The following is a 25,469-nucleotide window of genomic DNA, read 5'->3' on the forward strand; positions in this document are numbered from 1 at the left end:
TGACCCACAGTACATTCTCACCAGCATAGCCGAGGCAGAGAATGGCAAGGCAGACTGCAGGTGGTGCGGCACGCTTCGATCGCAAAAGTTTACGAGCCTGACGCTTTTCCCTCATCCCTTGGTATTTTTAAAATGCCTTTTTCTTTGATAGAAGGCATATGCACTTTGATCCTTGTAGAAAAAAAAAATCAATTCAGCCATGCGAGTGTTCAGTGTCCAAAACCAAGTGTGAAGTATCGAAAAACTAGTTAATGGTATACAAACTCAAGTTTGGAATCTAAGTGAAGTCAGCATAAACACCTTTAGTATTATTACTTATCCCTATATTTGGTTACGATAGAAATGTTGTAAGGTTTCAGCATTCATAATCAAGGTCCATGCCCCACAAACAATGCTTATCTCCTAAAAACTGAAATGTCACTTGAAATTCACATTAATCAAAACCACACACTAAATCATATTGATATTCCAAATCAGGCAAGGAAAGGCAGAACTAGAAAAGTATGATCATGAAACAAAGGCAGCAATCACTGCGTTACTTCAATGCTATTCTTTTCCAATGTGTTCAGGTAAGCTTACAATGGATAAGTGCTAACCTTTCACCTCTGACAAAGGGTGGTGAAACGTCCAACAAACGAGTGCAAAGATAAGATCTGAGGAGGGAAATTTCCAAGAGTGAAATATACAAACACCTCTACCCTTCAGAGGAACAGAAGTCACTATCATAAAGGGAAAAGATAGTTGGTAAATTGCCACGGAAAGAACAGATGACATCTTCCACACAGGAGAAAGGTAATGGAAAATATCCACGAAGTGGAGTGTGACAAAGCACAATGTTATGGGACTTCTCAAGAACTCAAAAATGTCACATTTTAGCAATGAATATACAATTCACTTGCAACATTTTTAGTGTCACAGCTTTAGAACATGTTACAATCTTTCAAGACTTTGCAGATGAAAACCTTTAGTGCACAAACTACTGTACCACCACACCACTATAATTCTTAGCAGTCCTTCAAAGAAAAATCATAATTTACTAGTTAAGGAAGGTTTACTTATAAAGCTTTTGTTCCAAGGAAACTAATGTGAAGTTCATTATACCCTCTCTTTGCAAAGTTTCTTCTTCCACTTCATTTAACCCATGAAAACACCAGAAAATACGCCAGACTAATACTTTCACCAAGTCACTACCTCTCTCTCCCTCTCTTTTACGGGTAATAGGACAAATATATATATAATATATATACTGTATGTAAATAATAAGGAATTTTGAGTAAGAGTTAGATGTTCAGTTAACAAAGTATGACATTTAAAACTTAGAAATATCTAATTTAAAACCTTAAACAAAGATGCCTAGCAGAAATAAGGATCTATGATTACTAAATGGAGATGAAACTAAATATATTTGCTGATTATTTTACAATTACTAAACTAACTTTTACTTGCAATATTATACAAACATTTTTTTTTAAGAACCGGTAACAGCAAAATGGAAAATTCCAGAAAGCGTAAACAATATTTCTACAAGCAATTCTGGAATCCAACTACATCAAACTTGGAATGTGAGTAATTGCAGGTGTCCATCAAATTTACCTGAATGTGATCCAGAGAGAGAGAGAGAGAGAGAGAGAGAGAGAGAGAGAGAGAGAGAGAGAGAGAGAGAGAGAGAGAGAGCTGTGGCGTAAGTCCGTTCCATCTGATAATGAAATTTCTAAACTTCAATATAAAAAAAAGGCAAGACCTCGGGTAACCTTCAAAGAGGCAGCGTTGGGCAAATTAATTTTCAATTTGAATAAAATATAAAATCTAAAATCCTGAAATTTCATAGACTGTATTGCCTTATCCAACAGAGTAAATACATGCAACTATAATGATACCTACAGAACTTTCAAGTTATAAATCTTTTAACTGGTAAACTCAAAATAAAACTATCAACTTGACCAAGATTTCAGTCCTACATGTGCCTGCCCATTGCTTTAGAAATTGGAGCATTACAAAAGAAAAATTTACTAATGAAAACAAACAGTTCAAAATTAGTTTCCTCTAATCTTACAGGCAGGTTGGTACGTACAAAAGTACAGGTTGATTTACCTGCCTTTGACATGCAACTTGAGATATCACATTAAGTGTCAAGTAAGGGGTACACGTTACTCTCGCATGGCTTATTGTTGATTTTCCAAGGCATTGTAATGCTTCAGGAGCAAACACTTTCGTGGCCGCAATAAATACATAATGGTATTATTCACTCCAGTGTCTTCAAGAGGTTTAGGAAATGACAGTGACTGAAATTCTTCCATATACCCAGTATTCAAGTAAAAGTAATATAAAAACTAAAAACTCTTTGGTGCATATAATACCTTATCATTTATTCAATTATTAAAATATATGTATATTATATATATTTATATATATATATTCATATAGAAAACCTCTGGTCTTAATACCAATTCTCAACACTCTTGATATGGCAAGCGCAGATGGCAAATTGGCACTGCACGAAACGAGGCTTCATCCAGGCCAAGATAGCCTTCTCTACTTCGATATCAAAATACTTCTGGCAGCTCGTCTCTGGATTCTTAACAGTATACCTTACGGCAAGCATCAACCTCTCCAGTGCTTGTTCTGGTCTTTTATTTTGAGCCCTGAGAAAGCTATAGGCCGATCAGCAGATTTGTCGACGACATACTGCGTGAATCTCTTGAGGAACTTTGGGTACTCGCGCTTGTAAACGGTTCTCAAGACGGAAGCAGGCGCCCATCCGCCGGGATTGACTGGAAAAGGAAGGACAGTGTCAGTCTACTTGAATTGACTGGAATCCTTAAAGGCTGACAGGAGATAACGGTAAAAGATGCAACCTAAGTCGCAATTTCCTCTTTAAAAGAAGATTCGCTGCAGTCAGGAAATATGTAAACAGAGAGTAGATTTCAGAGCTTACCAACATTTTCCTGGGAGACTGCAGTTGCAAGTACTTACCCCTGGTCTTGCAGGAAAGCCTGGTCTCAAATAACAGACCTTGTGAAACTCAATATTCCATCAGAATTTTCATATACAGAACAGTTAGCGTAAGCTTTCACGGAGTTTCTCCAACTCTGCCTAAGTCTGCCACAGGAAACATGAGCAGTTTCACAACTTTCAAGCACAACAGACCAAACTAAAACATTATTAACATGCTTTAAAGAAAACTTAAAATTGTTTACAAAAAAATAAAAGTAATCATTTTTGGATCTGCATGAACTCAATAAAGCTACATTTTTCTAGCAGATCTAAAATTACTTCCTATTTTAAAGTGACTCACACCAAAAGATGTGTCCTGAAGCATACTGTGCCATACAGCATACAAATTAATCTACTATTGTGTAATGACTTGTAACTTACAACAGGCTAAAACTGTCCACCTTATACAAACAACAAATACACTCACCAACAGAGCAGTAAATAATCTTTGTCAAAAGATTGTCTCTGGTGATAGGTTCTCCTTCAGCTGGTGGTGGGTCGATGAACGTCTGACAGACAAAACATATTTCCAGGTCCACACGAACACACTTTCCATCATTCTGAAAGGAGGGAACTTAGAAAGCACATCACAAACGTTTTTTGTGTTTCTTACATAAGAGAGCAAATCCAGTTAGGTTATCCAGTACGCTGCTATCTAATAAAAACATCTGTAATATTGTTTCCCTGTCAACTTTTCCTTATGTGTCATTCGATGTGATACGAGTCTTCTCCACCCTCTTCAGTCAGACTTGACGAGCAGAGGGAAACAAAATGAGAGCATTCACAAACAATTCTTCAAGAATATTAAATCGTTGCAAACTTACACAAACGAATTTCACAGATAAATCTTACTCACAGGAGCGTCAGGATGTTCTGTCGACTTGTTGCAAACGATCCAGGTGTCGTGCGCATTACCATTGGCTGGATCCGTTTTGGAGATCTCCCTAATGTGTGACCAAAACAGTGCATCACGCTGGGCGGTTGGCCAAACTCGCTTGTGCAGTTGCAAGAAGAGTAGGGTGTCTTCTGATATTCTGTCTATAACTGTGACTTGCTCTAATGTAGCTGAAAGAAATCAATTGTCATAAGCGAATTACAAAAACAGCTGCCCCTTTCATCTCTCAACAATAACTGACATAAAATACATCTGAATGACATGGTAACAGCAACAATACATCACTTGCAAACTTCCAATTTATTTAACTTATCCCAACTATGAAACCCAGATATGCTATAATTACCATACACACTTACATATCACATGAATCCTCAAATTTTGTCTTCCAGTAGGTTTCATCATATATCCCGTGTATTGTGTGAGTTCCATTTTTGGTAGGTTAGACTGTGCTAGGCTTACCAAAATTGTACCTAAATACATACAAGACTCACGGTGATCTCAATGTCACCAGTTCCTTGAGATTGAGCCCAGGATCTAAAACAAAGAACCCAGAGCTTATTCAGTTTCGGCACCCACATAAACTGAGTCCTGATAATCTGATTTCAGTGCTTTTTCCCTGATGTTCTATCCAGAACAGGTGGCTAGGAACCTGATCAAATGTGCAGTCGTATATACGGCCCCATAACAAGGCAAGTCATTTTTTTTTCTTTATACAATTATTACATCACCCCACAAAGTGTGACCCCTCTCAAATGAATGGCTTGTGATGTGTACTGATGAAAAATTAAAGATTTATCACTAGTTACATTAAACTTTTATTTATTTATTTAATGAAACCATGCAAACCAATTTAACAAAACCAAGCAAATCACATCGATGAGATGATAAATTTAGCAATAATAATAAAGATCAGTGAGGCATCGTACATTCATCGTAAATACTCCTATTTACAAATGAATGGCCTTGGCAGAAACATGCTCTTTACTGCAATGAAGTAGACATTAAAATCAGAGAAAGGCATTTCAAATGCTGTTCCCAAGGCCAAGTTCGAACAGCTGGAAAATCCAAGACTGAAATCATTGAAGCAAAATCTTCTGGTATTCCTTGAAGGGGTTTAACAAAGCCACTGTATACAATATTCCCCAAAAAGGGACAAATTTCACTGAAATATGACTGATTACCACTGATTATGGTTATATTAACCATTTAAAACTGAGCATGCTCTGATAAAAGAGCATCATGTAAGCACATACTCTGGCAAGCCTAGCCAATGTTAAACAGATAGAATAAAATAAAATATAATTTAGGCCAAGCACTGGGACCTATGTGGTCATCCAGCGCTGAAACGGAAATTGCCAGTGAAAAGGTTTGAAAGTGTAACAGCTGACAGGAGAGGGTGGAAAGTAAAATGGCAGAAAGAGAACATGAACGGAGGTGCAGTAAAAGGAATGCAAGGGGTTGAAGCTAAGGGCCGAAGGGACACTATGTTGAACAGATGCAAGATGAGGCAACTTACTTTCCCATTCAAATCTGACATCTGGAGACCAAAAGTGGTGTGCCATTTCGTGAGCTGTGGCACCTCGTATCTGGTGCACAGCCTTCAGGGGGTCCACCACAAGACCATCCTCTTCCAACTCACGGCGGTACATCTTCATCTCACCCTCTTCCGCAAACAACTGCCAGACGCCGCCGTCGACATCTTGCTGAGCGTACGACAACTGCTCTTTGGTTACTTTGTCAATCTGGTGATACAAAGGAAGAGTGCTGTTATAATACTGAATTGTTTCAGGTCCTCCAAAAACTCATTGTCATCTAAAAGTATACAACCAGCTTACATCTACGCACAGTGATGTCAAATAACTCCTGGAGAGCTCTAAGTATTACCTTTGAATTTTATGAAGAATTCCAACACCGTAAGAATTATCAAAAGTGATCCAAACTATTCATTACAAAATAATAAAAAGTCAAACAAAATGCAAAATACAGCTTGACTTGACTTGCACTACTCCAAATCATGAAATGTCATGCCAACATCACAAGATGGCTGTTCTTTCAAACAGTACCTTGAGTTAGGACACAAACTATCAAATCAGGTGAAATTCACCCTTACTTTTTATATAATGTTTAAGAAAACCCATGAGAGGCAAAACAATTAACTTTACTAAGCATACTCCTACAATACATAAGCTTGAGTGCATAATAACCTCAGGCCACAGCGGATGAGTAGTGGCTGGTTTCTGTGGGGCGGCCAACTGCTTTAGCCTCAGTCGCTCCCTGAACTCTTCTTCCTCGTCCATCTTGTCAAGCGCCGATTCCACAGCATCGAAGAATTCATCTTCGCCCATCACACTGTGCGGGCCTTCCTGAGATGGAAGGAAAATTCTCATTACTTAGTTTAACCAAACCTCTTACATATTTATCGACTCGCTTATAGTTGCTCCCTTAAGGTTATTTTCTTAAGTGAAATGAATATTGGTTCAAAAAAGTTAAGTGAGATGAAGTGTAAAGAGAAAAACCAATACTCCAGTGGGCATAAGGGATGCTGCAAAGAAACTTTTGTATGAAAAATATCAATACCAAATAATAATACAATCCAAAATCAATTATGCCAAACTATGACAAAAGGCTGACAGAGAGAGAGAGAGAGAGAGAGAGAGAGAGAGAGAGAGAGAGAGAGAACTACAGTACTAACCTCATAATCAGGGCCACCCATGACCATAACTCTTCTGGCAGTTGGAGACTCCTGAGCGCTCAGAGAGAGTGCATGCTTCAACTTCTCCTCCAATCTCTTACGCTTCTCTCCTTCCCTCTCTAACCGTCGTTTGAAAGATTCCTCTCTCTGGTTCATTACGTCCACGCAATGACCCAAAGTTGTCAAAATTCCTGCCGTTGTAGCCTGCAACAAATTTAACAGGAAATTCGTATTTTGTTGTGGCAAATCGAAATTTTACACAAGAAGGAAGATTTTTCAAGGATTTTTATACAAGAAGGAAATTTTTTAAAGATTTTTATAATAGAGAGCAACATGCCCTTCCTGTGAACTAAAAAATGATATTTTAATGATAAATAAGGTTTGTTCATACTTACCTGGCAGATATATATATAGCTGTATTTCTCCGAAATCCGACAGAATTTCAAAACTGTGACACCGCAGTGTGGCCAGGGTGGTTAGTACTCATTCCCCGCTGGGAGGCGGAATCGGGAACCATTCCCATTTTCTATTCAGATTTTCTAGTGCCACTGTCTCAAGAGGGAGGCGGAGGGCACTAAGTATATATATCTGCCAGGTAAGTATGAACAAACCTTATTTTATCATTAAAATATCATTTTGTTCATGACACTTACCTGCCAGATATATATAGCTGAATCCCACCGTAGGAGGTGGGAAGAGACAGAATAGGATTTAGAAACAAATAAATGTAGGCGAATGACGCCTTGGTTCCTTACCTGTTAGCATAGCTGACTTCGAGGTTATCTGTCACCCAAGCCTGCTTTCTGCTAATCCAGAGTCTCCAGCAAGGTAGGGACCTATAAAGCTGGAGAGATCCAGATGACCTGTCCAAGGGGCGTGACCACAATAGGACTAGATCATGTTACCATACAGAGAGGGAGAAGGAGCAACGACCAACCACCTGACCGCCTATCTAAGGTAAAAGAACCTAGCATAGGTTAAAATTGGGATGTCCACCTCAATGGCCACCCAACAACCAGAAATAGACAACAACAAGATTAAAAAAATACTACCTAACCCCTAAAGGATAGGATGAGTATTGCCTTCCTCCCCCAACATAGTGTCTGCGGAAACGACGGTCCCAGCGAAGAAGAGCAGTCTTCAAATGTCGTCTTCACATCCCCGCAATGCTGGCTTAACACTGAATTACTTCTCCAGAAGGTAGCACCAAGAATATCATTCAGAGACATATTCTTTTTGGAAAGCCATCAAGTCGCGATAGCTCTAACTTCATGAGTTTTGACAGAAGTCTCATGTCACCTTAGGCAGGACGAATGAGCCTCTCGAATAACACTTCTTAAAAAGAATGCTAAGGCATTCTTGGACAGGGAAGATCCGGTCTCTTCACCAACACCACAGATTGTCCGATGAGCTCTAGTATTCTTGGTCTTGCCATAGAACTTAAGAGCCCTGACAGGACACAAGACTCTTTCTGACTCTTGCCCAAGTATTTCAAGTCAAACCTTGATTTCAAAAGATTTGGGGCCAATGGTTTGAAGGATTCTCGTTCTTGGCTAAGAACAAGGATTTAGGAGCATACAGCATTAGGACCCCTAAAGCCAATATGTTTTACTAATAGCCTGCACTTCACTGATCCTCTTAGCTGTCGCCAGAGCCGTTAGGGAAGACAGCTTTTCTAAATCACGCTTTTTGAGGAAGCGAAGACAGAGGTTCAAAATTACTAGACATAAGAAACTTCAGGACAACATCCAGATTCCAAGAAGGTGTCCTGAGTTGAGGAATTTTGACAGTCTCAAGGATCTTAATAGATCGTGAAGATCAACATTATCGCACAAGTTCAGGCCTCTGTGTCTAAAAACTGCCGAGCAACATACTTCTATAGCCCCCAATAGTCGAGACTGCCAGTTTATTCTTATGCCTAAGATAAAAAAGGAAGTCAGCTATTTGTGGTACCAGAGGTCGTGGACGAGGAAACTCCTTTACCCTGCACCATCTTCAAAACAGACCACTTGTACTGGTAGACCGCATTGAAGAAGGTCTCCTGGCATTGGCGATGGCCTTTGCCACAGATCTCGAAAAGCCTCTTGCTCTGGCCAACTTTGAGATAGTCTGAACCCAGTCAGACTCAGAGCGGAGAGGTTTTGGGTGGAACCTCTTGAAATGCGGCTGCTTGAGAAGGTCCCTCAATGGAAGCGTTCTTGGAAAATCACTAGGAAGGACAGGGTCTCTGGAAACCAATCCGCTGCTGGCCAGAAGGGGCTATTAGAGTCATCCTTGCTCCTTCTGACGTAGTAAACTTCATATCACTTCTCCCAGGATCTTGAGGGGAGGGAAAGCGTAAAAGGTCGAGTCCTTTCCAGTCCCAGAGGAGCGTCTATGGCTAACGCTCCTGGGTCTAGGACAGAGAGCAATAAAGGGAAGTCTTGCCGTCCCTGGGCGTGGCAAAGAGGTCCACTAGAGACGTCCCCAAATTCTCCACAACTCTAAACATACCTCCTTGTGAAGAGTCCACTCGGTCGGTAGCAGCTGATTTTGCCGACTGGAGAAGGTCTGCTCGAATATTCTCCACTCCCGCAATGAACCTGCGTGAGAATAGTGACCCTTCGAGCATGAGTCCAGAGCAGATCTCCCTCACCAAGGATGAACAGGGAACAGATCGAGTACCCCTGTTTTTTTGAGGCACGCTAGAGCTGTGGTATTGTCAGATTGACTTGACAATTCTGCCTGCCACTTGGGCTTGGAAGAATTGAAGAGCCAGAAAGATAGCACCCAATTCCTTGAGATTTATGTGCCAGGACACCTGTTCCCCTCTCCAGGTGCCCTGACACTTCCTCCCCTCCTAGTGTTGCTCCCCATCCTTCCCTGGATGGCGTGGAAAACAACACTAGGTCGGGCCTGAAGGCTAAGAGAAACCCTTCTGCAAGCTTCAAGGGGTCGAACCACCACTTCAGATGATCCTTGACAGAAGGAGATATCACAAAATCTCTTCCAGATTCTCCTTGTCCTCCAGTTCTCCGCCAAGAAAAACTGGAGGTCTGAGATGGAGCCTCCCAGGGAAACAAACTCTCCAGCGATGAAATGGTCCCCAGCAAACTCATCCATTCCCTCACGAGCATGTTTCTTTCCCTAGAAAGGACGAAACTTTGTTTAAGCAAAGCCGTTGCCGTTCGGGATGGAAAGCTCGAAAAGCCACTGAATCCATCTGAATCCCTCAGATAGACGATGGATCATGTCGGGATCAGATGGGACTTTTCTTGGTTCACAAGAAGTCCCAAGGACTTCATCAAATTCAGTGAAAGTCAGGTCCTCAGACACTTCTCCCCAGAAGAGGCTCAGAGTATGAGCCAGTCGTCTAGGGGTAGAATGACACCGAACACCCGCCAGGTGAAGCCACCTGCAACGTTTTCATGATCACCGTGAAGATCATGGGAGTGGACAAACTGAAGTAGAGAGAGCTCTGAACTGGAAGACTCGTCCCCAGCACAAATCTCAGGTACTTCCTTGATTGAGGATGAATGGGAACATGGAAGTCGCATCTTGTAAGTCCAGAGAGACCATCCAGTCCCCTGGTCTTAAGGCCCCTAGAACCGACTGAGGCGTTTCCATCTTGAATCTGTCCTTTGAAATAAAACGATTCAAGACGCTTACATCTAGGACCGGTCTCCACTCTCCCGACTGTTTCGGGACTAAGAAAAGCCTGTTGTAGAACCCTGGAGAATCCAACTTCAGAACTTGTTCCACGGCTCTTTTTCTAACAACTGCTCCAGGAGGTCCAAAAGAATCTGTTGCTTCTCTCGGTGGTAAGACGGCGACAGATCCCTGGGCGACGATGCAAAGGGGGTGGAAACATGAGAAAGGGATCTTGTAACCTTTCTCTAAGACAGTTTAGAGACCATCGTCCCGCCCCTCGTGTTCTCAGGCTTCCTGAAAAATAAAAAGCCTGGCTCCTACAGGTGTCTGGAGGTGAAAGAAGTCACTTTTTCCCTAGGTTTAGAGGGGGCCGCTCCTCTGGTAAAACCTCTTCCTCGCGGAGGCGATCTAGAGGAAAAGTTCCTCCCACGAAAGGAGCTTCTTCTTCCTGGTTGACAAAACTGAAGCAGGCGAAGAAGAAGAAGGAGCTGGAGGACGTCAGAAGAATGAGCCAACAGGTCTTGCGTGGCCTTCTCCTTAAGACTAGCGGAAATGTCCCGAATCAAGGACTGAGAAACAGATGGTTGGACAAGGGAGCGAACAATAATTCTGCCCTTTGCGAAGGGAGACAGACTTAGCAGTGAAGTCACAAAACAAGGCCCTCTTCTTTAAGAGGCCCGTACCAAAGTGAGGCATGTAGCTCTTTCAGATCCATCCCTAACTGCCTTGTCCATACAGTTAAGGACACTAGAGAGCTCCCCAGTAACAGAGTCCAGAGCTTTGAAGCTTAAGATCTAAGGCTCCCAAGCACCAGTCCAAGAAATTAAACACCTCCATGGTGAAAGAGACCTTTGAGATGGTGGTCGGTCTCTGACAAGGTCCAAGAAACCTTAGCAGTAGGCAGATGAGACCTACGGGAGGCGTCGACAAGACTGGTAAAATCCTTGAGAAGAGGAAGAACTCTAGGGCTGAGATCTTCTCCCGTCTCCTACCACATATACGCCTTGCCTGAAAGCTTAGGCGGAGGCACAGCGAGAAGAGGTCTTGCCATGGGACTTCCGTTCCTCCATCCACATGTTGACTTTCTTGAAAGCCCTCTTGGTCGCAAAGAAGAAGTCATCTTCAAAAAACCAGAACTCTCTAGCTTTGGAGGAAGCTAGCTGAGAAGGAGGAAAGGAGGCGAAGGTTTAAACTTGTCGAACAAGTCCTTAAGCAAGCTGGTCAAAGCGGTAGTCCGAAGAAGAGGGAAGCAGGCGAGAGCTCGACTTGCCAGGATCCGAACCGGCAGAAACCTCTCCCGCCACAGCCGTGGAGAAGCAAGCGAGTCACCCAACACTTTAGGGGAGCGAAGGCCTTGAGGTCCAATCGAAGAAGGGATCTTCTTTTCTCAGAAGAAACAGAATGCTCCGGAGCGTCCTGAAGAGCAACGGAAGGCGTCCAGCGGGCGTCTTAGGCGTCCTGAAGAGCGTCGTCGTCTGGCGTCGCCTAAAAACCGGAAGAAGCGTCCCGGCGGCGTCCCTGAACAGAAGCGTCCCTGAAGAAGCGGCGAGCGTCCACGGAAGAAGCTTCGCTGGCGTCCTGTTGACGAGCGTCACGGCGAGAGCAAGAGAGCTAACAGGGCGACAAGGCGACGACACGGGAGAAGGAGACGGCGAGAAGCGGAGCAGGAGAAGGAGACTTTGATCTCTTGACAGGCAAAGTCAAGTCCTTGCGACGGCGAGGAGCAGAGTCCTTCTCAGCAATAAGAAGAGACAACTGTCGCTGCATCTCCAACAAAATCTTCTTAGAAGACGAAGAATCCTGTCTGGGAGAGAACAATCTATGGGAAGACGATGGCGAGGGGCGCCTTCTTCTTCCTCACAGGAGCAAGAAAGGGTTCTCTCCATAGGCGGCTGGGCGCTCCGAAACATCTCATCAGGCGAAATCCTGACTTCTTCTGCGGTGGAAAGGCATCAAAATAGCCAGCCCGGCCGAAGAAGACTGGCGAGCAGCGTCTCTTGAACACAACTCTTGAGAGGGCGAAGTCTCACGAAATTCCACCCGCGCGGCGGGAGGGCGCCTCGGCGGACTAAAAGCAGTCCCTGAGAATGCGCGAGCCACGATCTCTGGCAGCCTGAGGCGACAACAGGAACTGCGAAGGGACGTCAGATCGGTGGGAAGCCCGCCAACCTTCTTGCGAAGCTTTTCGACATGCCTTCTCCCTGAGTCCTGGGAGTCGACAGCGGTCCAGGCCAAAGGCATTATGGGGCCGATCTGGCGCCCCCTCCACAACACTGGGGCACTACACTTCACAGCACTTTGGAGAGATGTCACTTTGTTCTCGGCGCACGCGGATAGAACTCATGATCTCTGCGCCAGAGCCGAACCCTCCACAGACACAATATCAGGCCCGAAGGCAAAACCACAGGGACAGGTGCAACATCAACTACGTTGGGATTATCAGGAGAGGAAATAACCTGACTCTTGCACACACTCCTGGAGTGAAGACCTCCCCTAACCTGTCACGCCCAACTTGCGAACATAACGAATCATAAGACTTCCAGCTCGCATCCGATAAAGGTTCACACCTTACATCGATCATCTATAAGACAAACATGCCCCTACACCTCAAACAAACAGAGTGAGGGTCTGCAAGCCTAACCGGTAGCCTCACCTTACAATCACTCATACAACATACGGAAACTAGCAGAACTAGAACCAGACATAGTTAAAAGAGAGGTCATAAGCAAAATCCACAACAATCCAGAAAAAGCGTGTGCCAATCCACAGTCAAGAATCAAACCAAAAGTCAAGAGAATACTTAGTGGAATAAGCAAGTTAACGAAATCCAGAGCGGAGGTACTGTAACAGATGTTAACAGTACCGGCGACAGAGAAAATCTGAATAGAAAATGGGAATGGTTCCCGATTCCCGCCTCCCAGCGGCAGGGAATGAGTACTAACCACCTGGCCACACTGCGTGTGTACGCGAGTTTTGAAATTCTGTCGGATTTCGGAGAAATACAGCTATATATATATCTGGCAGGTAAGTGTCATGAACAAAACAGTTCTATCTAAAACATATTAGAACAATTTTCAGCTTTACATAAATGGGCTTCTACCTGAAGCTCAGCGGTCAATGAGTTTCACCAAGGAATCAGCATCTCCTGAATGAAATTACAGGCAGTCCCCGGTTATCGGCAGGGTCCGTTTCTGAGGGTGTGATGATAACCGAAAATCGCGGCTAACCGAAAATCGGCGATTTCGGGGGTTATCGGCGCCTCTGTTAGGTATGTATCGGCGCCAATACCCAACTATTGGTGCCGACAAGCAGAAACCGGCGATTTTCGGCGCCAAAAATTGCCGGTTTTCATCGCTAGACAAGCGCCACAAAACCGGATCGCTGTTAACCGAGCCCGCCATTAACCGGGGACTGCCTGTAAAGCGTACCTAGACACTCCCACAACCTGTATCACACTCGAAACCTACCTTAAAAGTAAGAGCCTCTCCTCTAAAATCAACAGCATAGGCACCATGTTTCTCTAAGGTTTCCCGGCTGATATGAGGCGGCAGCAGGTTGGGAGAAAGCCGTCTCCCGCCGGCTATGGGAGAACCTTTGAGATTATAATTACACTCGACCGCTAATTCTGCCTCTACTCCACCTTCAACGTCTGGGCCATGACCATTGCCTGTCCAAATGTCAAGATAATTTTCAATTTACGAAACAAATTCATTTTCATAGGAATATTCATTCATGTTCTTTAAAGAGTCATTTATCTATTACAGTGACTTCAAGTTCCAAGATGACACACCATATATTACAGCATATGATGTCTTCTATTAGACTGAAAATATGCATGCCCAAAGCAAAGTGACCGATACCCCTTTTTTAAGCATGCAAAATGGAGACTCAGTGGAATATCTCACTGACAAATCAATTTCCTAAAAGAACAAAGTAACCCAAAAAACAGATATTTCCCATTCTTCAGCCCTGCAAATACCAATAAGAATGTTCCTATTTTGCTAGAAAAACACAAACAACATTAAGTGCTCTGAGCCAAAGCAAACGATCATCAACTGGTACTTACAGGTTGCCTCGGTAGTCTTCAATTCCTTAACAGATTCAGCGCATGCATCAAAGTACGTCTGGAGCGCTTCCATCTGTCGTATAAGGATATCTCGGTAGGTGTCTATCTCTGCCAGTTTCTCATGTAGGCCTGGGGAAATACAATGGGTGGTAAGTACTGGATGAAAAATAATTTACATAGTGTACAAACATGACTGGGTAAATAATTAGACATACAAGAGTAAATCTACTTCTCTTCCAGACCATCCTAGGACACCTAAATGATACCTTAGAATTTACTATATTACTATAAATATGAAATATGAAATGCGAGAATCCCAGACCACATCAATTATTGCTTTTTCTACAAGAGACTGATATATCTGTGGCATTATTTGAGCCAAAAAAACTGGATATAGCATCTGAATTGAGTTTGCTGTGAAACACAAATAGAAAACTGTAGAAAAAGTAAATCTATCATCATGAGTTTTACTCCCTCTTCAAGCCATTTCAAGGACCTAATAAAACCTTCAACTATTTGTTTTAGAATATTTTTCCATTCAATTATCTATAGCATTTACAAACAGCACTCGAAAGTTTGTAAAATAAATACATGATCAGGGAGGGCTATGTAGATCACTCACTTATTGAGCTCAACCTGTATGTCATCGAGTTTATATCAGTCAATTACATCTTGTCGTCAAATGTATATCAGCCGCTTACATCTTGTCATCCAATTTATATCAGTCGACTACATCTTGCACGGAATACTTATCTGTGCTGGTTATGAGCGGAAAACCGAACTCATGTTTCTAGAGTTGAGGGACTACCTCTTCTAAAATACTGTATCCAAAGAACAAGGAAACACATTCAAGGTTAAAACTTACCTTTAGCTCTCTTTAATGATGACCCAGAAGTGGTGGAGAGAGTTGTGGAAGTCAGGGAAACGGCGCTTCCGTGCCGTCTCAAACCATTGTTCTCCAGCTGTCGAGGATTAAAGTGATGTTTTACACACAAACTTATACTGTAAAAGGTGGTCTGAGAAGACGTGAAACACGTATATGCTTGATTGAAATATATAAAGAGGAAAATTATCAACAGGGCTGAAACAATTAAACTTAATATAAATCACAAAACACAGCTATGAGAGAGAGAGAGAGAGAGAGAGAGAGAGAGAGAGAGAGAGAGAGAGAGAGAGAGAGAGAGAGAGAGAGAGAGAGAGAGAGCAATCAGAAATGGAAATAGTTATGATGCATAAGCCATTTCACATTTCAAAACAAAGCATTAATTACAAGATTTGCTGTCAGGCAGAATTTTAGTTAAGCACATTAACAAATACAGTAATGACTTCTATAACAAGAAATGTATGCTATAAGTTTCAAGATGCTTGTGTTAAAATTAATCCAGCTAACTCAACAACTGATCTGACCTAACCTAACCTGATTTCCAGATCCTGAGATTTGGAACACTCAAGTCACAATGTAACCGAACTTTCTTTAAATTTCCAACTTTCTTACAGCAGAGTATGGAGGGATTTCCCCTCGGAGTGAGCAATAGGCCTTTACACTCACAATGGCCCCTGAACAATAAATACCCAAATGAAATCAACATAGCTGATGCTTCTTCTTGCAGAGTACTGCTAATCAGTCTAGTCTGCTACTCAGAATCTATATGCTACATGATGAAAACAGTTGGGAAAAATTTGATTGGAGAGCTGCCTTTAAAAACTCAAGTGACTGGATCAACTGAAAAACCAAGATTTTCAATACATGTGAAAGGATCAAAATACCCTAATAATTACCTAGCAAAAGAATTAACAAACCCTTGAAATTAGCCATTATAATATGCAATTTCTGCATTAACATTTTTCTACCGAACAGCACACATTAAGCGCAAATTAGTCTTATTTTTGACAGATTAAGAATCCTGTACTGTAAAGTTTGATATCCACAATTTTACTAATATAAAATCTACCAAATGTGTTTGCGAAACTTGAAGGGTAATATCAATATACAAATTAGCGTGCTACCCTCGTTAAAAGCAGTACTTCGTATCAGTATAAATGGGTTCTGTTTTTGATTTATGCCAGTTTTTTTAATAATCATAATAACAATGGCCTTCTATTCTATTCTCATAAAACAAATTTCTTTAGATAAGTAAGTGTAATTGTTTAGACAACATCGTGTCAACTGCCACTGCTTAATGCAAGCATTCCAGAGAGAGAGAGAGAGAGAGAGAGAGAGAGAGAGAGAGAGAGAGAGAGAGAGAGAGAGAGAGAGAGAGAGAGAGAATGAACTAATGCATTTGCTTCAAGTAGTGTATGACATCATCATGCAAAATTTCAGCTCTAAATCAGGGAATTTCATAAAAAAAAGCAATGTACATGACTCGAGCGTCTACAGCGGCAAAGCGACTCCACGCCAACATTGCTTACCTCTCTCACCGAGAGCTGAGATATCCCCATGCATTGCGGTGCGTGTCCATTGCACTAAAACAGACAAGTACAAAAGTATGACGAAGGGAATAAAAACGAAAATGCAATACTGCACGGCAATACAGCTCTCTGAAGCAGATAACAGCAGTATTACATGCTTGGGAAAATCTTATGTCCAGTATATGAAATAACAAGCAAAGTAGCTGACATACCAACTACAGTATGCAGCCATTAACACAAGCAACAAATAGTGTAGGCCTACACATTACAACAAAGGCATTTAGTAACATCAATGAACAAAATAAAATACATTACTTAAGTGGAATATAAAAAAAAAAAAAGCAAAAATTCTAACAGGAACTGAAACCACTGACGACATATGGTACTGTACTTGAGACAATCATTTAAACATCTTTCTGATATCGTTGGATCATTTCATAATTGCAGTATCAAAATACAATTAAAAAAGAAAAACTCAAAAAACTTTAGCTGACATCTTTTTCCCAAATTATCATGCAAGACATGGAAGGGCAAACAGTTTACATACATTTGTACAAGTAACAAAACTTTAATTATATACATGTGCAAATTAACAGCATTTTGCAATTAGGAATCTTCGGCTACAAATCAAAATCTTGGCGAAGGTGAGACATCAATTTATACACTAAGCACCACATAAAATGTTCTGCAGTAATCACAGCAGACATGTAGGTATTGCAAGAATAACCCTAAAGTGCATTTGAATTAAGTGCTGACTCTACCTATCTCCACCTAATTTTGAGCAAGTCCTCTGTCTATTTGATAAAATCATTTAACTCTGAACAGATTCAAGAGGGAATGTTTTATGCTACCTATCACAACCTAATTTTGAGCAAGTCCTTTGTCTACTTGATAAAATCACTTAACTCGGAACAGATTCCAGAGGGAATGTTTTATGCTACCTATCACAACCGAATTTGGAGCAAGTACTTTATCTATCTGATAAAATCACCTAACTCTGAACAGATTCCACATGTCAAAAAGAAATGGTTTTTATGGAATATTGATTTGAAATTTTTCCCATTCTGGAAAAAATGTATTGTACAAAATTATTCTACTAATATTTCAGTATCTTTGGTTTGCCCTCACGTCCTAATTCCACAAATGTTGGAGCTGGTATTCTGATGTCAGCATTACATGACTAGTTCGCCATTTCCTTCAGGGGCTGGGAACTAAAGAGCTATGACGATTAACAACGTACACTCAACGTTTCAAAGCAAGTGGTGGTGAAGGCTACTACTAAAATTATCAATCATGACTCGAATACATTCTCTGCATACAGCAACTGGGCCACGTGGACTATTCGTTAAAACAGCGAGACAAATTTGAAGGACACAATAAATGCTGACCAAAACAGAAAACTGCCATTACTAATTACAAAAATGTTGAGTGCCATTTATGATAGCTGAACATGACATGAATAAAAGAAAAACCCATTACTGTTAAAACCATTTCCTACCTTGTGTTGCTCAATTGCATCAACCCACTGGTGCTTCTCCTCGACAGTTCCGGTGCGAAGGTACCACACGCAATCATTCAGGCAAACGTCAAAACGGCACTCGTCTATCTCGTGGGGCTGAAATGTGACACAGTGTTGGGATTTTGTTGTCCCGTGCTTACAAAACTATATGAAGAAAATTTGCAACGGTTATTAAAATATACCAATACATCATTTATTTATACTGCTAGTGAAATGTAATTTAATTCTTGATACTTATAAAATAAATATTCGTGCAAGGTGGGCATCACAGATTCATTCCCATACTGCATCCAGTTTTTGAGTTATGAAATCAATTTTCTTTAGAGAACATATACAAGGCACCTAAGCAAGAATTCCATTAATATATGCAAATATATATATTGTATTGTACATCCATATTAAAAATACAGTAAATACATATAAATGCATGTATTAATTGAGCACAAATTACACAGACTGCACATATGTATACCATAATGTGCTTGGCACATGGGTTACTGTGGAGTCCTTGCAAGTACTCAAATTCAGCAGAATGGATTCCAGATACTGCTTAACACAATTGCATTCCAGTTACTATCTACTTAATGGAGAGCCCATTCTGGCAAGAAAATAACACTTCATGTATAAGATAACAGGATAAAATAGAATATACAACTTAGGCCCTAGGCCAAGCTCTGAGACCCATGAGGTCTTTCAGCGCTGAAAGGAAAACCGAGGGTAAAAGGTTAAAAAGGAGTAACAGGAGGTAAACCTCACAGTTACACTATGAAACAATTATTAGAAGAGGGTGGAAAGTAAGATGGAAGAAAGAATATGAAAGGAGGTACAGTAAAAGGAACGAAAGGGGTTGTAGCTAGGGGCCGAAGGGACCGTGCAAAGAACCTTCTTAAGTAATGCCGACAGTGCACCGCACGAGAGGTGCACTGACGGCCCTACCCCCTACGGGGTAGCTAAATAATGAACTGCTAAAACTGAAAATTACTCAGTATAGCACACAACTGCAATTCACCCACCTCTATCTTTAGTTAACACAAATGACGAATACCAATAGTCCAGCTGAGAAATAATCCTGAAAAATGGACCTGCTCACCTGCAGTTATGTTCTATACCACAAAGTACCAGAGGTCTTTCTTTGCTAGTGAATTAGCTTTGCATCCAAAGGAAAATACAATACCACAAAACTGCGTTTTTCTCATCACAGCACTGCAGATTTCACTGCTAATACACCAGATCACAAGATACAATGTGTACTGCGGACTCTTGGGTATTTTGTATCTTAACTATTGTGCACTTTCTGACTTTCAGTCACCTGTCACTTCTCAAAAACATTCTGCTCACTCAGAGTCAAACAATACAGTGGCCTTAATCCTGTCCGCCACACTAAGCATTAAAAATGCAAGGTCATATAAGTGAGGCTGAGAGGGAACAGAATAAGCCTTATTCCACCTTGATATGAAGGCCATTATGCAGCGTATACTACTCAGGATGTTTACTGAGGACTGGATATTCAAATCCTACCCTTACAACAGGTTTACATTAGATCCACATTCTGCCAATAGGATTTTACTGAACGTTATGCAATCTTATAGTTCCTTAAACTTTCTCCCATTTCATGTATAAAGAGAAAATGCTCCCTGTTGTAGGAAATACTACAAAGTACAAAACAGATAAAATATATCCCAAGAACATTATCTGTGAGTAGCATAAGAGAATACAAACAATATGGCAACACTTGTATTGGCTTAGTCACTGTCACAAGACCATGTACTGTGTACACTGAACTGTGAATCATATGTGACATGTGTCAATTACATATTAACTGACTTCTAAATTATTCATAATAGGCATAACAAAAGGTATATAAAAGTAGCTTCCACAGAGAATGTTTAAACAAAAAAATGTAAAACTAAATATGAAAGTGAACCATTAATTAAAAACTAATTTGATAAAAAAAGACAAAATCTTGAAATAAGCACAGAGAGAGAGAGAGAGAGAGAGAGAGAGAGAGAGAGAGAGAGAGAGAGAGAGAGAGAGAGAGAGAGAGAGAGAGAGAGAGAGACTCACTAATAAAAGACTGCGCAGGCAAACACTCAGTATTCATTGTACAATAACACAAAGAAAAATGAGAACCAACACACTACTGGAGCCCCCATCTGTAAGAGTATTTACACAACTAATCAGACAAGTTCATTATCAGTACACTGTGCACCCAGTAAGATACCATTACACATACAACCTTTTCCAAATTTCTGTCTAGACACACTCAAATACAGTCGACATATTAGTGATACAAATGCAATTACAATTGATACTAAGACTCTGATGACAAGTTCATTCTGTAGAACATTCAGATTGCAATAAAAGAACTGTCTTTAATACAATATTTTTGAATAATGTAAAGTTTTCTAATTTAATATTTACATGTCATATCTTTGCTTTCCCTTTCCATTACAGTATGGTGTATTGTGCATTTCTGCCTGATTTAGACAAAGATTTTAATTTTTGATCTAGTAAGAAAAAGCTAAATACAGTTCACTGTCAACGTAGATTATCTTACCTTAACATGGGCTTTCTGGACACTAATGGATCCGCGACAGCCATATTCCGTTTCATCGTTATTTCTGTAGTAACTCATTGTACCGTCCTTCAGAACCATAAAACGATTCTGCCAGCCATGGATGTAATTGGTCCATTTTGATACAGTTCCCTAAAAATTGAGGAAAAAAATCATAATTGTGCCAGGGTTAGAAAACGGGTGACAAGCCAAGGAGAAAATGGTATTCTGTGACTGATTAGTGAAACCTAGCAACCGCTTATTTATTAATTTCTCTAAAAGCAAAGAAATTAGCTTAAATGTTGAATGATACCTACATTCCTCCATGTTCCAAGACCATATAATTCATACTTTGCTGTTGCCTTATACATCTTGAGATATTTTCCAAGACATAATAAAATAATCAGCCAAAACTATGAGTATTATGGTCTCTCAATCGCTAATTTCATACAGCCAAAACTATGAGTATTATGGTCTCTCAATCGCTAATTTCATACAAATGTCCTAGTCTCAAAAACATTCCCATCAACATGTACATCTGACATAACCTTTTATACCAAGAAATATTCAACTCAGAGGGAAACTTTTGAAGGGAACTTTCCCTTCCTAATGGCAAACAACAACACCAAAGCAGATCAACCCTTCCTGACTTGACTACCATATTAAAACGAAACAACGATCAACCAACCTTTGATTGAAATTCTGTGCGAGTATACGTTTTCTACATATTTCTCAGTCACATAATTTAGATGATGTTTTTTTCTAAACTGTAAGGCTGTTGCCACCAAGTTTGAACCAAAAAGCCACCAAAGGGAACCCAAGTGTCTTTTTTTGTGTGATCTGTAAGATTACAGCATTTCACAAGTAATGATATACCATATATCTTCCTGCTTCAAGACAATCTACCTTACTTGTCCTCATCCACTTTTAAACACGGAATTTCAAAAAGAAATGCCTTGAGACTGCTACTAATTATGCCATGCTGTGAAGGTAGACATGACTCTCATTAGTTTAGTGTGACCCGGTATCAATCCAACACTTGCATCATTTAGGATAAATACTTGAGGTAAATTCTGGGTAATATGAATATCAATCATCATCGTCATCATCATCATTGCAAGAAGGTCTTAGACACTACAGTATTCTTACTTATCACCTTACTGTTAAAAACCAATGATTAGGTTTTCGAGCCCTGGTTAGCAAGCAGAAATTCTGTCTCCACTATAAATGTAACACATGAATGAGGATTATTTTCTTATTCTAAAAAAATTAAATTGCTAAGGCACATGTAAAATCTGCCAATGAATATTGACCGACTTATACAATTATTTTACCCTGACCTAAAGTAATTCAAAGCATTTTACTTATACTGCACTATCTGAGAAGCTTTGTTTTACAAAGGGATGAAAAGACCACTTCCCAAATGCTTGCAAAGGTAAGAAGTGAGGTAGCCCTGACCTTCAGCACTCATAGGCTTTCGGCCCATAGAATTTTGATGTTGTTTCAACGTCTCAATTCTCCCCTTCTGACTACAAACTTAAAAAACCACATAAGATATATTTAACAAATCCTGGACGATAAATAATGACACCTTACCTTATTACATTAACAGACATAATCTATACCCCTGGACCTGCTTCTGACTGTTGTTATTTGGAATTATAATACTTGAAACTTTACAGTACTGGAAAAGTTTATCAACAATTTACCGTAAAATCAATCAACTATTGTGAAGAATGTACAAAGTAGGACTTGGAGTTTTCAATCCCTGTTCATTTCACACAGCTCACATTTAATTCAATCTCAAATTACTGTTTACAAACTGATTTTTCTCTCTCTCAGTTGCTTAAAGAGGCTCCAGAAATCACTGTTACCAGGAAATATCAAGAAAGTAACCCACGAGTATCTAGCCCACTTTTGTCTGTTTCAGTATTCCATGATTTATTATTACAAGATAAGTATACCACATTTTGCGTTCCAAGTGTTCCAAAATTTATTCCATGAAATATCTAATAAAAGCAACAGTTATGAATACCTATATGTACGAATAATATTACATACTTAGCAGTACATTGGCTTCTTATTTATCTTACAAACAAGGAATTAGTTTGAAAATACTGACATTTTATATTTCTAAGAACATTTTGTAAAATAGGTAAAAAAAAAAAAAAAGACTACTGTATTACGCTAGTTCAGTAGGTTATACTGTTAACTTAGGCCTATTTAGAGCGAAAAGCAAAGTTGGTGGAAGGCGCATATTCCATCATACTGAGCATCACACATCAAAGATTACAGTACACAACGCTGGGTGTCATTGAAGATTTATTGCATCCAACTAGCCTAAGATCAATGGCAACTGCTGTAAGGTGTTTTGTCTCTGTAAACCCAAATTCATACAATTAATGTCAATTTGAATGCCATAATTATATACTATATATCAATTTCCTTCATACCTTGAATTAATTCTACCTGCACATCTCAACAAATGATGTAGCCTAACAATCCAACTAGCCTAGCCTAACCTAACTAGCCAAGGCCTATTAGGCTAGACTGTAGCGACAACTTCAAAGCCGTAACAGGGTAGTACGAATCAATTTTCATCGCCCCTTCAATCGGTTCTCGCAAATCCTCACGAGGAACGTAGCCTAGGCTAACTGCTTAGCCTGTCTAACCTAACCTAACTGGCCAAGGCCTAATATACTGTAGAATTAATCTGAGTGCCACAAAAATATGCCGTTGAATGAACCAAGGCCTAATAACGCCACGATAATAAATAACAACCTCCTTCGTCGTTTGAATCAGTTCTCTCCGGAAATCCTAACGAGGGCTGTGGCCTAACAGTCTAACGAGCCTGACCTAACTGGTTAAAGCCAAATTTAAGTCAATGCAAAGGCAATAATAATTAATAATAATAGTCCTCCTTGTTCCTTAAATCAGTTCGACCTGGAAATCCTAACGAGGGCTGTGGCCTAACAGTCTAACGAGCCTGACCTAAATGGTTAAAGCCTAATATATATAAATACATAAATATACATATATGTAAATATTTATATATATTAATAAAAAGATATATATATATATATATTTTATATATATATATATATATATATATATTATATAATATTTTAAATCAATAAAAAGAAATCTCTTTCGTCCCTTAAATCTGTTCCACCTGGACATCCTGACGGGGAGGGGAGGGGGCTGCAGGCTGACGTAAACAAGAAGCCAGACTGGCGTAGCCCTGCCCTAGCCTGACAAAAACAACAACATAAACAACAACAAAAAACAACAACAACAAAATTCGGCGGCGCCCCACCTGTAGTTCCATGGGCTGCCTCGGGTACTGCTGCTGGTGGTGGTGGTGGAGGGGGGCATCCTCGTCGCTGTCTTCGTCGCTGAGCGCCACGCCGCCGTAGTCCTCCGACATCCTTGGGGGGGGGGATTCTTCGAAGGATTTCTTTCCTCTCTTTTTTTTTTCTGGGTGGTGGGGCGTCCCTCAGTCTCCTCCGCCTGTCATGGGCGTGTATCGCAGGGGGCGTTCGTCGAAGCGGCCGAGGGACGTGACGTCTGAAGAAGAAGATGAAGAAGAAGAAGAAGAATCCTTCAGACCGAGACTGGCCGCGTAGTATACGTCCTCCTTCGCCGAGAGACAGACTCACAGTCACACCTGTCCCTGCTACGAATGGTAATTAACCCAAACAATCAGTCGTGAAGGATGGCGGACAAAAGAGCATCGGGGCCGGCTGCGAACGGGATCGAATGAGTTCGGAACCAAATCCGATCCTCCATGGGTGCATTCCAATCCCCCCCGGCGCCTCCTCTCATGCATTCTATGGCTCCCAATATGTGGAATGTATTGGGGCGTAAATACACGATTGAGTCAGTTGCCTTTTTCCTAATAAATGGCAACTTGGGGAATCACGTCAGGGCGATCTGGGTGGTTGCGAAAGGACCCGGTCGGTGTTTTCGGGGGGGGATAAAATGATGGAGGGAGGCCAAACCCGTGGGTATATTTCATTAATCACCGAGAAAGTGGTAAACCCGCGTTCCAGCGTATAATGACACTTAATCAATTACCGCAGTTTTTTTTTTTTTACAAGTAGGTCGAGTATTAACGGCAGATTTCCCATAAGTGTCGAATTGTTGCGTATATTTAAAAGTAATAAAAAAAATTACTGTTTTCCTTACTCAACATTTCAAGGGAAAGCAAATGATAATCGTCTCGGTCGTGAGTGTTGAAGGACATTTTGTGGCAGGTAGATTTCTCCAGTTTTCGAGGTTAGTGTAATACGTGATAAACTATAAGATCTTCTCTTCTTCGTTTACCCGGTAATAGGGGGCTGTTTCACCATGTAACAAAAGAGAAGTCAGTGAATGAAACTTACTTGGAAACCAGAACTGTACGAATCATCGCAAAATTTTGAAATCGGCCAATGAACATGAGTAGTTGAATGTTATACGATGCAATTATATAAAATGAAAACAAGTAAATCGTACATTCTTAGACACAAAAACACTGTGGATCTGTGCAAAAGATATTGGCCAGAATATTCTTATGATAAACGTCAAATTGTCTTCCAACAGACGCCCATGCAGTGACGTCACGTAATGACGCAATCCGTTTATCTGGTTGGTCTGAGAGATTGAGATGGCCATTGTCTTAGTGTATACGGGTTTCAAGAATATGGAACTGGTGTAGATACG

At 40.7% G+C, this 25,469-nt stretch overlaps 1 protein-coding gene across 2 annotated transcripts; it reads right to left on the bottom strand.

The window, feature by feature from the left end:
- Positions 1–1,606: 1,606 nt before the first annotated feature.
- On the bottom strand, positions 1,607–24,456 carry cert (ceramide transfer protein). 2 transcript variants are annotated; one of them, XM_067131471.1, is made up of 13 exons: positions 24,082–24,428; positions 20,769–20,918; positions 18,191–18,307; positions 16,693–16,746; positions 15,146–15,242; positions 14,281–14,409; positions 13,682–13,881; positions 6,585–6,788; positions 6,097–6,255; positions 5,409–5,634; positions 3,851–4,059; positions 3,422–3,554; positions 1,607–2,771 (listed from the first exon to the last, which is right to left on the bottom strand). In XM_067131471.1, exons 1-13 carry the CDS (start codon positions 24,190–24,192, stop codon positions 2,602–2,604), a joined length of 1,959 nt encoding a protein of 652 aa, XP_066987572.1. In that variant the 5' UTR covers positions 24,193–24,428; the 3' UTR covers positions 1,607–2,601. The 2 variants fall into 2 exon arrangements, with proteins under 2 accessions (XP_066987572.1, XP_066987573.1); XM_067131472.1 differs by lacking the exon at positions 16,693–16,746 and having other exon boundaries at positions 2,416–2,771; positions 24,082–24,456.
- Positions 24,457–25,469: the final 1,013 nt, after the last annotated feature.

This window comes from Macrobrachium rosenbergii, chromosome 30 (assembly GCF_040412425.1).
Source record: "Macrobrachium rosenbergii isolate ZJJX-2024 chromosome 30, ASM4041242v1, whole genome shotgun sequence".
Lineage (NCBI taxonomy): Eukaryota > Metazoa > Arthropoda > Malacostraca > Decapoda > Palaemonidae > Macrobrachium > Macrobrachium rosenbergii.

Coding starts and splice junctions, on each gene's coding strand:
- cert (XM_067131471.1), bottom strand. CDS start 24,192: ATGTCGGAGGACTACGGCGGCGTGGCGCTCAGCGACGAAGACAGCGAC. Junction 14,410..15,145: donor ATCATTAAAGAGAGCTAAAG/GTAAGTTTTAAC, acceptor GTATTTCCCCAG/GCCTACATGAGAAACTGGCA. Junction 2,772..3,421: donor GATTATTTACTGCTCTGTTG/GTGAGTGTATTT, acceptor TTCCTTTTCCAG/TCAATCCCGGCGGATGGGCG.